Raw genomic sequence first — 14,354 nt, forward strand, 5'->3', positions numbered from 1 at the left:
GCTGTTTCACATGTAGTGGCTTTTATGTGATGAGAAATTAGTGCTAATTGGTGTGTGTTTGCATGCAATTACATGGTGCCATTAAAGGGCCTTGTGAAAATACTAGCTGGAATGGCACTGCCGTCTTATTAAGAGTTAGAGGGGAGGAGAGAGCAAAGATAAAAGGGGTAAAAACTGCACTAATTCTAGTGTTTACTCAGCGTTTAACTTTGATTGCTTAATGTTCATTTCCAATTAGCCTAAATCAGCACCCAGTGTGTTGATGCCGTTGTTTGGGAGTTATTGAAGCAAAACGCTGGCTAGAGTTAAACAGCCAGGGAAATATCTCTGGACTCTGTGCTCTTCTGCTGGGTAATTACACCACTGCGCCTGCATGTGGGTTTTATCAGATTAAGGGCTAAATGACTATCTAATCATTAATCCGTGTGGGACGACCCCAAGGGCCAAATTAAATTTGGCTCTTTCAGGATCTCTCAGCCAGCTGTAAGAAGAGAACAGTCCTGGGATTTGGCTTGTGTGTTTGTCCAAGCAGTTAGAGACGGCTTCCTCTGCAGAGGACTTTAGGCATGTGTGTGTCCGTCTATTGGGGCAATCCTCTCGGCTTAAACGGTTTCTCTTTGAGTCCCGGGAGAATGCATAATGAATTTTGTGACTAAGTCTTGCCTCAGCGATAAAAAGAGATATTAATGAAATCAGTTTTTTTACTTAACTGCCAGTGGGGTTTTTATTAGTACGGAGGTAGATTGTTACGTTCAGATGCACAAATCGGTTGAAATCTCATCTGTGAAATTGTCCCCGTAGGACCCCTAGAGGTTGATTTAAGGTTAAACAGTTTGTAACTATTTAAATTAATTAAAACTAATAGTCAACATCTCTTCTACCACTTCTTGCTCTCTCTGTATCAGTTTGATTCTTTGTCTTTCTTTCATCTCTCAGGGTATTTACAGTTGTTTTAACGGAGTGGAGGATACTGGGCGTTCATCTGGCTTGGCAAAACCCGACCTCACCTCCAACTACGCTCAAGCGAACATGCTGAAGATGCTTCGCACTGCCAAGGACCTGGTCTCCACTGCCAATGTTGAGACCTCCCTGGACAACGCCACCAAGACCATAGAGCACTTGAGTCGTCATGGCGGGAGCTTGCCTGTTCGTGTTCCACAAGTCGCCACGGAGGCCGTACCTGGAGGATTTGCTTACATTACAGAGAATCACTGCGCCCTCCCCCAGCGCTCCCTCACCCCGCCCCTGTATGGTGTGAACTCTCTGAAACTGCATCGAGGGATGACCAGGCCAACGCCACTGCGCTACACGCTACCGACTCACTCTTCCTCGTGTCTGTATGATCGGCAACTTCCTGTCTCTAGTCTCAGCAGCCCCCACCTCGCTGTGAGTGAACCGCTTCCTCATCAGCACCCGCACCACTACCAGACCACTGGAAGACTCTATGTAGACACTCACTCACCCTTCATACCTTACACCGATCTCCAACTTCCTGACATCTACCCATCTCATCCGGTCTCCTCGCCTCAAACCCACAACGTCCAAGCAGGCTTCTCCAGGCGGAAACGGAGGTCTAAGAGTTTCCAGTACGATGAGGGGGATTCAGAGAGGAGAACACACAGGGACCAGGACAAGAGTGACAAAAGTCCGGTCTTTCTGAGTGAGCTCAAGGCCAACAACCTCCAGGAAAACCACATCTCCGCCCCAAGCGTTGAAAGCATCTACCCTGGGGAGGGGATGTGTCCTCGGGTAGAGAACTACGGCTCCTGGCCCCCGGAGGACCTCGTGCTTAGAGGAAGACGCAGGCACCGCCGCCCATCTTTCCTTAAAGCCACTTGGGGCAGCGAGCAGATGCGCCAGCTCGACGAATCCCAGTCATCCTTGTCGAGTCAGTCACCTTCCACCTTGCCAGACCTGTTCCCATGCATTCTTACACCGACCGCCACAAAGCCCTACAACCCTGCCCACCTTCGAAACAACCTGTGCCTCCCAAGGAACCAGGCCTACCTCCACATACGGGAGGACCAGAGGAGGCCCAATGGGCGTAAGAGGCTGCGCTACTCCAACTCCACCCACCTCCCCACGTACGGAGAAGCGGTGCGACAGGGCACTGGGTTGGGACGGGGGATGGTACGGAGAGCCACGAGCTTGCTCAGCAGACAGTACGCCCACTACCTGAACTCGTACCCTGGACTACCCTTCTACCACGGCCCCTTAGACCTGCAGCACCACAGCCATGCCTCCAGCAACCCAATGTGCCAGCTGCTGGCTTGTGGTGGCGGGGGATGTGGAAGCCAGCGGGCTCTACTGTACCAGGACAGCGTCTATGGGGCCTATGGGGTCTATCAGGGATCCCAGACTGGATCAGATGCCCAGGTCAGTCAGGGAGCAGGGGTACAGCCCACAGGTAGCCCCTGCGTACTTCGTCCCTGGCGACGGGTGTCAAGTCTGGAGTCCGAGGTCTGATGGGAAGCAGAAGGACCTTGTAGGATGGATACTTTGGAGTAACCAAGGACAAGGAGAGAGAGGAGGTAGTGGTTAGATTCATGTAAGGGGATGAAGTCATGACTTGAAGTAATTGTGAATTTTCTATGTGACTTTGTGTGGTTAAGGATATAAGTTTGGGTCTGCAAATGTAGGACTTATTTTGGTGTACACTACAGTAAGATAAGAAGACTGCACTGTACCAATTAATCCTCGGGAAGCTGTGGAAAGCTGGAGTCGGCAGGTTTTACTCTTGCTACTTTCCTACGAAAACGCTTGTCTGTTTTCTGTGCTTTAATGTGCACTAAGATTTACAACAGTCCACGGAGTTGGCGCATGGTTAAACTATAACCAGAGTTTTCATGCTGTGTTTGTTGTGTATATTTAACTGTGGATGGTCCGGATTAAGTCTTGGGTGTCGTGGCGTCGTGAAACGTTTACAGCTCGGGAGGAAAGAGAAGGAAAAAAGGGGGATCGTGTCTTTAAATACAGCCACCAAAAACAAGCAGCCACTGTAGCAAGATTTGAGAGGGACAGCTGTGACGTACACGCGAAGAGTTTAATTCCAAAATAATACGACATTGAATATTAAAACATTGTGTCTCCGGACGCAGAAGAGCAGCCGTTTTCTAGGATGAAATAATCATTTTGAGACATCTGTTGATAAATTTCAGGTATCTTCTTTAAAGATTTACGATGTTTTGGAGCTAAACCCTTCAAGTCTTTATTCAGCGATGAGTCGGAAGGAAGCGGAGACTTTGCGAAAGGAGTCCATATGAACACAATCTACAAAACGATGAAAGTATTGGAACAGCACTGTCCAGCACAAGGTGTCTTAATCCATGGATTCTTGTTCCTCCCTGGGTCTCAGTACGAGGCTGCAGTAGAGCACAACATCACACAGGGCCTCACATTAAATCAACTCTGCATCTTAATACTATATCAATATAGAGAAATGTGTTATTTTAGGCTGGTTAGTGTCATATTCATGTATTCTGCATATGATAGGAATTTATAGTCACTCTTTAAATTTTCTAATCACACTTCTGGCACATTTTTTCTTTTTGTTAAGCTGTTGAAGATTTACTGAAATATGTGTTATTACTGTATTAACTCAGAAAGATTGGCCTACATTCAGTTGGCCTATATTAAATTTTCATCACTTTCTCTTTTCCACTCTTTTATATTCCCTCCCCGTCCCCTCCAACTGTTAAATGATCAACTTTAAATGAGGTAATTGAAAGCTATTCTAGTATCTATATTACCTGGCTCCCTCACCCTGTAATTAATCACATAGATCAATTAAAGAGCCTTTTTGGATGAACACGCATGTGTGCCTCTTCTTTAAAGAGTCCTTATCTTTCTGTCAACGCCTGCTTTGTAGAAGTCAATTGTATTTTAACGGGAAATGCTGGTCTTAAAGAAAAGTTCAGCATTTTGAGAAATACTCTGTCGTTGTTTTTTTGGTGTTATTTTACCAAGAGTTGCTTCAGAACATTTCTACCACTGTCAGTTTTGTTTGGTAGCTATGGAGCTAAAGCTAACGGGTTAGCCGGTGATTTAAACCAAGAATAGCTTTATCCAAAGGCAACTAAATCCACATCCGGACATCGCTAAAGCTCGTTATCTGAGATGTTTAGTTCATTGTGGACAAAGCCGCAGTGATGTCGCCCCAGGGTTGCCAGGTCTGTGTGGCAAAACCAGCCCAACGGCCAATAAAACCAGCCAACCATCTAAAACAATGCTCAAAATTAAGGGTTTCTATTCATAGATAGCTTATTATTTATGTAATTTGCATGCAAAACAGGTCTACCCCACCAGCCGACAAAAATTTCCACCCGCGGCAACACTTAAAAAGTAGCCCAATTCAGCGGGAAAACCGCGGACCTGGCAACCCCGCATGGCCCATAAGTTTGTAGACAGCTACTTTGATTCTGAGTTTAGCCGTTTAGCTGTCGCCATCTTTGTTTTTTGAAGCCAAAACTGAACTTGAGGAATTACGGGGTTAGCCAAAGCTTAAGTTGTCCAACTTATGCTCATGGCTAACTCATTAGCTAGCTAATTAGAGAGTTAATGATAGCGTTTCCCACAAGCTGACCAAAGTTATTAAAGTCGAGGTGAAATGAAAAATGTCATTTTAATCCTTTTAGATCACATCCTCGGTAATATTGTGCATCTATTTGACAATATAGGCCAAAAAAAATACAGAAAATCAATTTCTTCGTATTCTTATATCAAAATCCGATCATTATTCCTTTGGTAAAACTAAATTTCACGCGTGCTTACGTAAGTTAGCACCAAACAATTTCAACCAATCAATCTGCAACATTTAGCCGCAGAGCACCAAGAACGCTCGGTCAGTTAGCTAGCTACTGCGCTGCAGAGAACGTCTATCTACGCCCACTTCACAACGATCAAATCCCTCTAATGATATGTCCCGCCTGCACGTCCTGTTTCACTCGGAAATGCGTCACGATACGGAAGCTCGATACTCCCGAAATGCCGCTTCAGCTCGACTTTAACTTATCAGCTAAAAAGCATTGACAGCCCATCAAATGTCAATTAGCTAGCTAGCTGCTAACTCCTAAACATCTCAGTTGGTTGAGGGAGCAGCCCGTTGAGGCTAACGGTCTGCTCTGCGTGGAAAAACCGACAACAATCCTGACTTCCAAGCACAGTTAGCCGCGTATAATACATGTATAAGAAGCACTAAATGAGCTGAAAAGCCAGGTACGGTTAGTGCAGAAACAGATACCTGTTAGTAAGTGCTAACATGCAAATGAAATAATTGCATAGAAGTTCTCCTTAGAGCCCAAACACCACCAAGTTCAGTTTAATACTGAATTAGCTGAGTTGACGCGTAGCAGAAAGCTAGCAACGCTTACAACGCCACGCCCCCAATTATGCTGAACTTTAAGCCTTTAAATAATTAAAATGGGTGTTATATTTAACATGAGTGGTACTCGATAAAAAACATATTTCCCACAGTGTTGAGATTTGCTTTTAAGGATGGAAAAAGAAGGAGAAGGAAGAGGTAAAAAAAAGACAGCACAGGAGACGGAGAAAACGATTCAGCTCCTGATCAAAGCCTCGCTCTCCGATCTTGTCATATGCAGGTCAGTCATCTGCTGCAGCATCCTGGAGGAATATCCTTCTGGTGTGTGGGTCACATGTCAGCCGGTGACTGACACAGATTCACCGCAGAAGAGAGACTGTGTCAAGCGGAAATCATTTTATTCCTTTATTTCACTTGCACTGTGGCACTCTCTTGAACCTCTGAGAAGGCGTTGCAGTCATGACATGTCTTTAACTTCCCCGCCGCGCTCGCCTGAAACAACTTTAGGTAGCGATAAACTACTCACACTGAAGGTGACCTGTTGCGACGGCAATTACTCTCTCCCTCCATGTTGTGTCATGACGAGATAAGACTCCATTCAGGAGGCCAGATGAGTAATGTTGGAGAGTCCGAACATTGAGGGCTTTGATTTTTCCATTACTCTCTGCTTTGTTACCGGGGCATCGCCTCAGATTGGACCGTAATATTGATTTAATCCTCTGCTCTGCTACAGATCACATATTTTTAGAGTTCAAGGTAATTGGACTTCTTTTCAGCCCTGAAGAGCAGCAAAGGGCTCAGCGTGCCTCGGTAATTATGTAATTAAGAGACGTTGGTCGGCCTGACATAAAGCCTGGATTACGGCAGGTAAATTTAATCTCTCTTTTTGTGCAAAAATCAGATAGTACGGAAGGAAGGACAGTAAGAAAGAGCTGTCTCTACTTACATTACAAAGCTGTTTTTATCAAGCTTTTTTTAGTGTTAAGGAACAAAGACTAACCGCACTTCAAATAAAACTGTTTTTAAACCTGCTATTTATAGAGAGGTACAATTAAATGTGACAAACTCGATGTTACAAGACTGTCTTGTATTTTTGGAACAAATAATTTTCCTAAAATAGCTCCACTTTTATATCCGAAAGTCAAATTAAGTTGACAAAGCCGTTTACAGCTGCCCCAATAACCAGTGCAAAATTCCGAACATTCTATCAGAATCAAACTGTACAAAGGGAAGTTTATTCTGATAAGAAATGTTGTTATTGTTGTTATTCATGTAATATATCATTTTAAAGCTCTTTTTGTGCTCTTTATGATGGAGCTATCCATACGCACATTAGATCAATATGAAGGTAGTTATAAAGGCATTTGCAGAGGCATGCAGAATTTGCCCTATTACAGCGTTAGAGGTCAAAGGTCAAATTCTATTGTCCTCAGAATCATGAAAATGTGACTGGTAGATAGATTATAATCTAAGCTTTACAATGATATATGACTTCATCATATTCTGTGTAGGTTACCATCTTTTATATTGGCTCTATGTGAAAAATGGTGAAAAAACATGAAAGATTTGTAATGATGGAGGGATGAAAAAAGGAGTGATTGCATATAGAAAGCTACCATTGCTGCAATGCTATCACACATTTTCCAACACTAGGGACATAGACCTTTGAAAAAATCACAATGAGACATGGTCCCTCCAAATTGGCATTACCAACCCCCCGGCTCATGGACTACACCTAGCATTATGTTTATTTAATAGTTACTTATGAATGTTTCATTGTTATACTGCTTTAAACAGAATCCAGGTGCCACATGAAACAGGATGCGATTTATAGTGGTGTTCATGAACTCTACATTTCAGCCCTCCGTTACACACTAACCACCCAGAGACACATGTCACAATGCTTTCCTTCTTTTATCTCTTCTTAATCAATGTTCATATATTGTTTCTAACCTTTTGATTTTGCTTGTTAGATCAGGTTTTTGTTGCTTCCAGGATCTTGGTTTGTTGGTTGAACCATTATTTTGTACAGACTGAAATATTTTAACAAACCTTTGATCGGCTGCCATAAAATCTGGTTCTGACCTGCATGGTCCTCAGAAGAGGGCTCTCTAGCTGTGCCTCAATTCAGGAGCTGCAGCCTTCGAAGGACAAAGAACGAGTCATTCATAGGCTGCGTAGAACGCTACGGTGAAATGAGACGGTCTGGTCTACGGAGGATTTCCTGCCCATGCCCCTGCATCAACAAACGCTGCACCTGTCGCCTAGCAACAGGTAGCTAGCTGGCTTTCATAACTAACGTCATTATTTTAAAGATAATATGTTCCTTTTGTTATTTTTAACATTTGAACCTCTTTGAAACTTTTACATTTAAAGTGTATTCCTCGGCTGTTTTATAGTCCACCGTCTCGTTTGAATTGGCGCGCAACGAATGTCGGATACGTCGGGCCGTGAAGGATGCACACGATGGATTCTTCACGGCCCGACAAAAGGAGGACACATTTGTCGGCTGCGTCTCCACTGTGACGCAATCGGCCTTCAAATACGCCCTTCGGAGGATGCAGCCCCTGAATATGGACACAGCTTTTATTACGCCTGACTTTTCCTCTATAACAGTGACATTCACTGTTTTAAGGGAAGTGACACCGCAACATATACCTCGTTAACTTTCATCTGTCACAATTGTCTAGGTTTCCAAATACAGGTCTGCTATTATAGAGGCTTTCCTATTGTTAGACTTTGTGTTTAGTATCATTGAACAACTGGTAACATTATTATACCCGCTATTCATCAGCATGTTAGCACTGTTAAGGTTGGGCATTTAGCATACTAGCATTAGCATACAGTTAAAAGCACTTTTGAGATGTAAAAAACGATTTATATTTAAAGGTAAGTTATGATAAGAAGTAAGAAGACAACCTGGTAGTATTGTTCAAAGTAACCCAGTTTCATTGAGTATATAGGTGTGTCTTTGTTGCTTCAATAACAGCGATTCACTTCATTCACACTGGCCTCAAAGTGCCTGAATGCCTGGACAGATCGCTGTGTGTATTTGTGTTTATCTGTGTGTAGGCCACACGTGTGCAGCGGTTGCATCAGGACCATTGACGGGCCTGTCTACATGATGAAAGACGCGAGTTGTGCATATGAAAACATCAATGGAGCACCTGCGACAGGCTGCAGACACACACAGAGCGACACATTAACCGCAGCACAAACATACATTTAAAGAAACATGCACACATTATTGTAACCCCTCTCTCTCGTTCACAGACGAGCTCACAAACAAGCGCACCTGAAACAAACTCTCAAACTCAGACAAAGACGACAGAGGAGGGAAGCAAATGAGATGAAGAACAATTAGGCGCCTTTAGCAGCGTGGGGATTTAATATTCATGTCAGGAGGACACAGGAGTCTATGAGGACCACCCCCAGAGCTCCAGCATTATTCATTTATTCACTCACTTACACACACACACACACACACACACACACACACACACACACACGTATCTCCGTAATTTCCCACCAGGGATATTCAACCCTTTTATCCGAGGTGTGCATCTGCCTGTTTTTGAACTTTTAAATAAGATTAATGACAAATTGATTTCAAAGCACACAGATGCTGTTCGTATGTGTGTAAACAACAACCTTCACAGGGTCGTCCGCTGGCCACAATGTCTGGAGTCACCAGAGGGCCAGAGTCCAGTCTCCTCACACCTCCCGCCTGCGAATAAATTGGTTCACATATCGCGGCAACAGCTCCAGATGCTCTGAGTCACCTTGAGACAAAAGGCCGGCCCGCCTGATAGGTGAGAGGGGGAGGAAGGGAGGGAAGGAGGGAGGGAGAGGGGGAGATAAGAGGACAAAAAAAAAAATGTAGGAAGAAATCAAGAGAAGCGGGGAAATATTTGGGACAATGGGGGAGGAGGAGGTGATGGTGGAGAATTGTTAGAGGAGGAGGGACGGAGATGAGGAGGCTTTGAGAGGAGATAGAGAATAAAGGAAGGGAGGAGGAGAGGCGGCATGAAGGAAAATATGAGGACAGCTCATATGAGAAAAGGTAGGAGGTGAGAAGGATGGATTTTTCGTGAGCGTGCGTAAAAGGATTATTATAATGACTGCAGGAAAACCAGGAAAATATCGGGAAAAAACTCCCACGAGTGCCTGAAAAGCTCCCACACATCATTATTTCCTGGCTGAAAGCGTTATTAATGACAACATCATTACTATTTCACCGACATACATGCGGGAAACGTGACGTAAACGACAGCCGCTCCGCTTGTTTTGACTTCCATTATCACATTAACTAAATCATCAAAGCAGCGCGGCATTCCGAGCGTGACAGCTGTCTGTGCATATGAGGACACATTTCATTGTACGCAATCAAACTTTGAATTTGAGAGTCTGTTGTGTGTGTGTGTGTGTGTGTGTGTGTGCAGCAGCTCCTTTCCTATCCGAGAGCAGACGATTGGATCTGCCAGCCAGCAGGAACGTTAATTACTTCGGCAATCTTCAGGCTCACTTCCCACAATCGCTCCCATCTCTGGGAGGGGAATGAGCTCGGCCATTCAGGAAGGCCGAGGCTCCGATTCAAATCAGTTTCGGAGGAAGAAAGAAATCAAATGAGAAGAACAATACAGACGGAGTCGCAAGCTCGTATGGAAAAGTTCTCCTTAACATGAGTTTTCCCTCAGCTTTCCTAAACAGCTGGGACAATGAAGGCTGATGTAAATCATCACGTCTGGGTGTAAAGTGAAAAAGTTGGCTGTCAGGGTTTTTAACCAGAAGCTACGTGAGACTTAATGAGACAGATTATATCTTAATTAACAAAATAATTATTTTGCTTTTTAGACAATTAGGGTAAAAAAAAAATCTGTTTTATACAATTTAATTTCAACCAGGCTCCTTTTATTATTCTGCAAGTTGTTTAAAAATGAAGACGTCTGTTAAGTTGCATCAAACCTACCTACTTACATAAAAGCGCAGTATGTATAGATAAGGGACAAGATTTTAGTTTAGGCGTTATACATTGCACAGAATGCGTAGGGATCATAGACTGTATAAAAAGATAGACGACATGACAGCTCCCTAAAAGTGAAGCCAAACCCTCTCTATCGCCCCCTGCTGACTGGCTGCAGTATAGGTCATAAAGCCCGCCTCTTCCATGTTAACAGATGGGACATGAAACAATGGTTTCTGTCATTATAGTTAATTCTTATCATCCACGTGTTAATTTTTCTGACATGTTTATTTTTAATTAGTTATTTGATGCTGTCAAAAGGATGATTGACAGCTCTGTTGACAAATCTGGCTCCTGCAGCCGATCTGTTCCTGATTAGCAGAGTGGAGGAGGAACGGCGAGAGGAGACGTAACTAAAACAATCACTACAGTCATTGAAGTTTCCATATCTGTGAACGTCTACTTCAGACCAACACAAGAAGCTGTTCTGCAGTTAAACACGTCGGCGTACAGGATCCTTGCCGGGTTTTTATAGTAAGTTATGTTTTGGTTAGCGGAAGTGGCTACAGCGGCTCCACCCGCCGATCTCTACTGCGCAGCTCTGGCTCAGAATGAGGTCACCAGCGCAAGATGGCAGTGCCCGTCACGGGGGCTATTTTAGCTTCAATTTCATACAATGAGAGCAGATGGAGACGCATCGTCCATTTATATATACAGTCATTGGTAAAGAAATGAAAAGGACCGCCTTACGCTAAAGTGAAGTGGTGAAACTATTCAAAACTACAGCATACACTAAAATTGAAAAGTTTTTTTTTTATATGTAGGACTCTTTTAAGTGGCTAATGTTCGTGTTTCTCGTGGCCAAGTGTAAAGTGGTACGTACTGTTGCTTAACTTCTGTGTTGGTACTCTGGCCGGCTTCTCCTTATAAACGTGCCGGTAGATGGACTTCCATGACAATGTGGGGTATAAAAATGTGCAGTTCTTTCACTCCAAAAACACTTGCCTGTTAACATAATCCAGGCAAACGTTATGTTGGTTACCTAAAGTAATTCAAAAGAACAATAAAGCATTATTTCTAGCTGACAGAGTCTAAGAGTGTTGATGTTGTTGGATGTCATTCACCTCATGCTGCCTTCATGGTGATCAGACTGTCACAGTTTTCATTTTATCATGTCTGGGTTGTGTGTACACAGCTTATAGATCATTAGTCTGAGGAAGCAGCCAGAAACACAGAGGAACAACTAGTCATCTTCCACTTGAGTGTCTTGATTTCTGCGTGAGAAGAGGCTGTAGGTCATCGTCATGAATTCTCAGCTGTGATTAGCACGTGTCGCCTCGCTGACGTCCCGTGAACGACACCATAAAGCACACGCTGTCGCCTCTCCTCCCGTCCTTCCGAGGTGACAGCTCCCGGGGAGTTTTGGCAACGATTACTTCAACAAATTAACAAAACCACACGATGAGCGACTGACGGCAAAGCCAAGGAACCAGGCCACACACACACACACACACACGCACACACACAGGCCATATCGTCCCAGAGTGTGAACAGACATCCTCTGGCCTGCCAACAACACACATACACACATACACACACTGCAGGCTACAGAAGCCAAAACCAGAGCCCTCTAATTAACCAGACCCATCCTACTGACCCGGTAGCCAAGAGCAGCCTGATCATCAGCCAGATCTTCTCCCCTCTGTGTGTCTTTTCCTGCTCCGGTAAAATGAGGTTCAGCCCTCTGGTATCCTAAAGGAGGTCTGCCCAATGAGAAGAGAAAAGAGAGAGTTAGTAGTTAGGATGTTATTAATGTCTGGCGTTACAGATGGATCAACACCAGACTTTCACCCAGGACACAGGAGTGATACTGCCAAACGTTCACTTATATTCTTTTTGTTAATTATGCAACATTTTAGAAGGTAATATAATGCAAAAAACATAACATCAAACATCGTTACGTTACATTGCATTACGTTGTGTTACATTGTGGTATGTTACGCTGTGTTACGTTGCGTTACGTTGTGTTACATTGCATTACGTTGTGTTACATTGTGGTATGTTACGCTGTGTTACGTTGCGTTATGTTGTGTTACATTGCATTACGTTGTGTTACATTGTGGTATGTTACGCTGTGTTACGTTGCGTTACGTTGCGTTACGTTGTGTTACATTGCATTACGTTGTGTTACATTGTGGTATGTTACGCTGTGTTACGTTGCGTTACGTTGTGTTACGTTGTGTTACATTGTGGTATGTTATGCTGTGTTACGTTGCGTTACGTTGCGTTACGTTGTGTTACATTGTGTTACATTGTAGTACGTTGTGTTACATTGCGTTACGTTGTGGTACGTTGTGGTATGTTGTGTTACATTGCGTTTCGTTGTGTTACATTGTGTTACATTGTGGTATGTTGTGTTACATTGCGTTACGCTGTGTTACGCTGTGTTACTTTGCGTTACGTTGTGTTACATTGTGTTACGATGTGTTACATTGCGTTACGTTGTGTTACATTGTGTTACATTGTAGTACGTTGTGTTACATTGTAGTACGTTGTGTTACATTGCGTTACGTTGTGGTACGTTGTGGTATGTTGTGTTACATTGCGTTTCGTTGTGTTACATTGTGTTACATTGTGGTATGTTACATTGCATCACAATGTGTTAAATTACGTTGCTTTACAGTATGTTGCAGTACGTCACGTTACAACCTTATGTACAGAAGTATTATTTAACCATTTTGTGTCACTCACCTCTCCTCTCTTTTCTGACACTTTACTTCCTGTTCCTGTCCGTTTCCCGCCTCTGTGATTCTTTGCCCCGCCCTGATTGGTTTCACCTGGGCCTGATTAGCCTGCTTAGCCTCACCTTCACTGTGTACTCAGCCTGTTTCCTGCTTCCTGTGCCTGTCTGTCTCTGTTCCCCATGATCTCTGCCTGTTTTTGGATTAAATGGATTTGGATTTTTTTTTCTTTCCTCATACTCCTTGGATTTGTATGCATGCACTGGCCTGCCACAGCACTCGGTAAGCTCTATTTTTTCTGTTTTAGTAAATGTATTTGAACTGCAGGAGCTGCTTTGTTGCCTTCTGCTTTTGGGTCCTCTACACTGTGTTTCTGTTTCCACTTTTTGGACATGTTGAGAGTTAAACAGGTAAAGAGCATTTGACTTCATAACAGTGTAAATAATCAACGATAATAAGATGGTCATCATATCAACAGTACTCTGAGGCGGTCCAGTAGAAACAATGACAAATATTGACTTTGTTTTGTTGGTGTGCAAACAACCAGCGAATGATAAATTGTGTTTGCAGACAAAAACATATATGAGTCCGGCAGAGGAGCCCCGACAGAGCACCTTTTAAATGGAAAAGAAAATAAGAAAAAAAAAAGACATATGATGTATCCTGAGTTGAGCAAAGTCCATTTCAGTTTGTACCCCCGAGGAAATCAGCGAGGAAGCAGCGACTATTAGAAATTTGGACCGATGATTCCGACCCAGTGGGTACGGGGACACGGCGACCTTCATCTCACACACACACTGAAACACACACAGAGACTCTCTCTCTCTTACTCATCCTTATTTTTGATAGGAATTGTTTTTGTAGGAGTGGGTCAATAAATGGCAGGGGAAATTTGTGGGATTGTTTTGTCACAAAAACAGACACAGCAGCCCAAATACAAACTCTCAGCGGGCCTAAAACACAGTTCCTGCAGGTTCGACATGCTTCCTCAGGACAGCTGGAGACCTGTTCTGAGCTACATATAACGGAAACAGTGGTTAAGAAATTCCTCCCTCATGTATGACTGTAAAGTGCATGTAGTTCACCTCAGGGGTCAAACTGTGGAGCAAGAGGGGAAGGACAACCTCACACTTCCACTTACATTCTCACCCTGCAGCTTCTCTAATGTGTCACTTCGTTATAGCTGTAGTTAAAGTGCTAACTGCCCTGTGAAGATGAAAAGTGGACCTCACGTTCAACCCAGTCTCAGCTGGTTTAATGCCTGGTTATGACGCAACATCGTGCCAATGCTCCAATTCTTATCATCTCCATAAAAATATGAGACTGTTCG

The 14,354-nt window shown here is 43.6% G+C and overlaps 1 protein-coding gene across 1 annotated transcript in view; it reads left to right on the top strand.

Moving 5' to 3' along the window:
* LOC138593270 (glutamate receptor ionotropic, NMDA 2C-like) overlaps positions 1-3,771 on the top strand; it is a 51,888-nt gene extending 48,117 nt beyond the window's left edge. The window contains exon 15 of the mRNA XM_069664201.1: positions 937-3,771. Coding sequence (XP_069520302.1) covers positions 937-2,466 — 1,530 coding nt within the window. The 3' untranslated portion in view covers positions 2,467-3,771. The remainder of the gene's footprint in view (positions 1-936) is intronic.
* Positions 3,772-14,354: the final 10,583 nt, after the last annotated feature.

The sequence above is a fragment of the Semicossyphus pulcher genome, unplaced genomic scaffold, assembly GCF_022749685.1.
Source record: "Semicossyphus pulcher isolate SPU_LCO1_2020_fin unplaced genomic scaffold, fSemPul1.0.p SCAF_16, whole genome shotgun sequence".
Taxonomy (NCBI): Eukaryota; Metazoa; Chordata; class Actinopteri; order Labriformes; family Labridae; genus Semicossyphus; species Semicossyphus pulcher.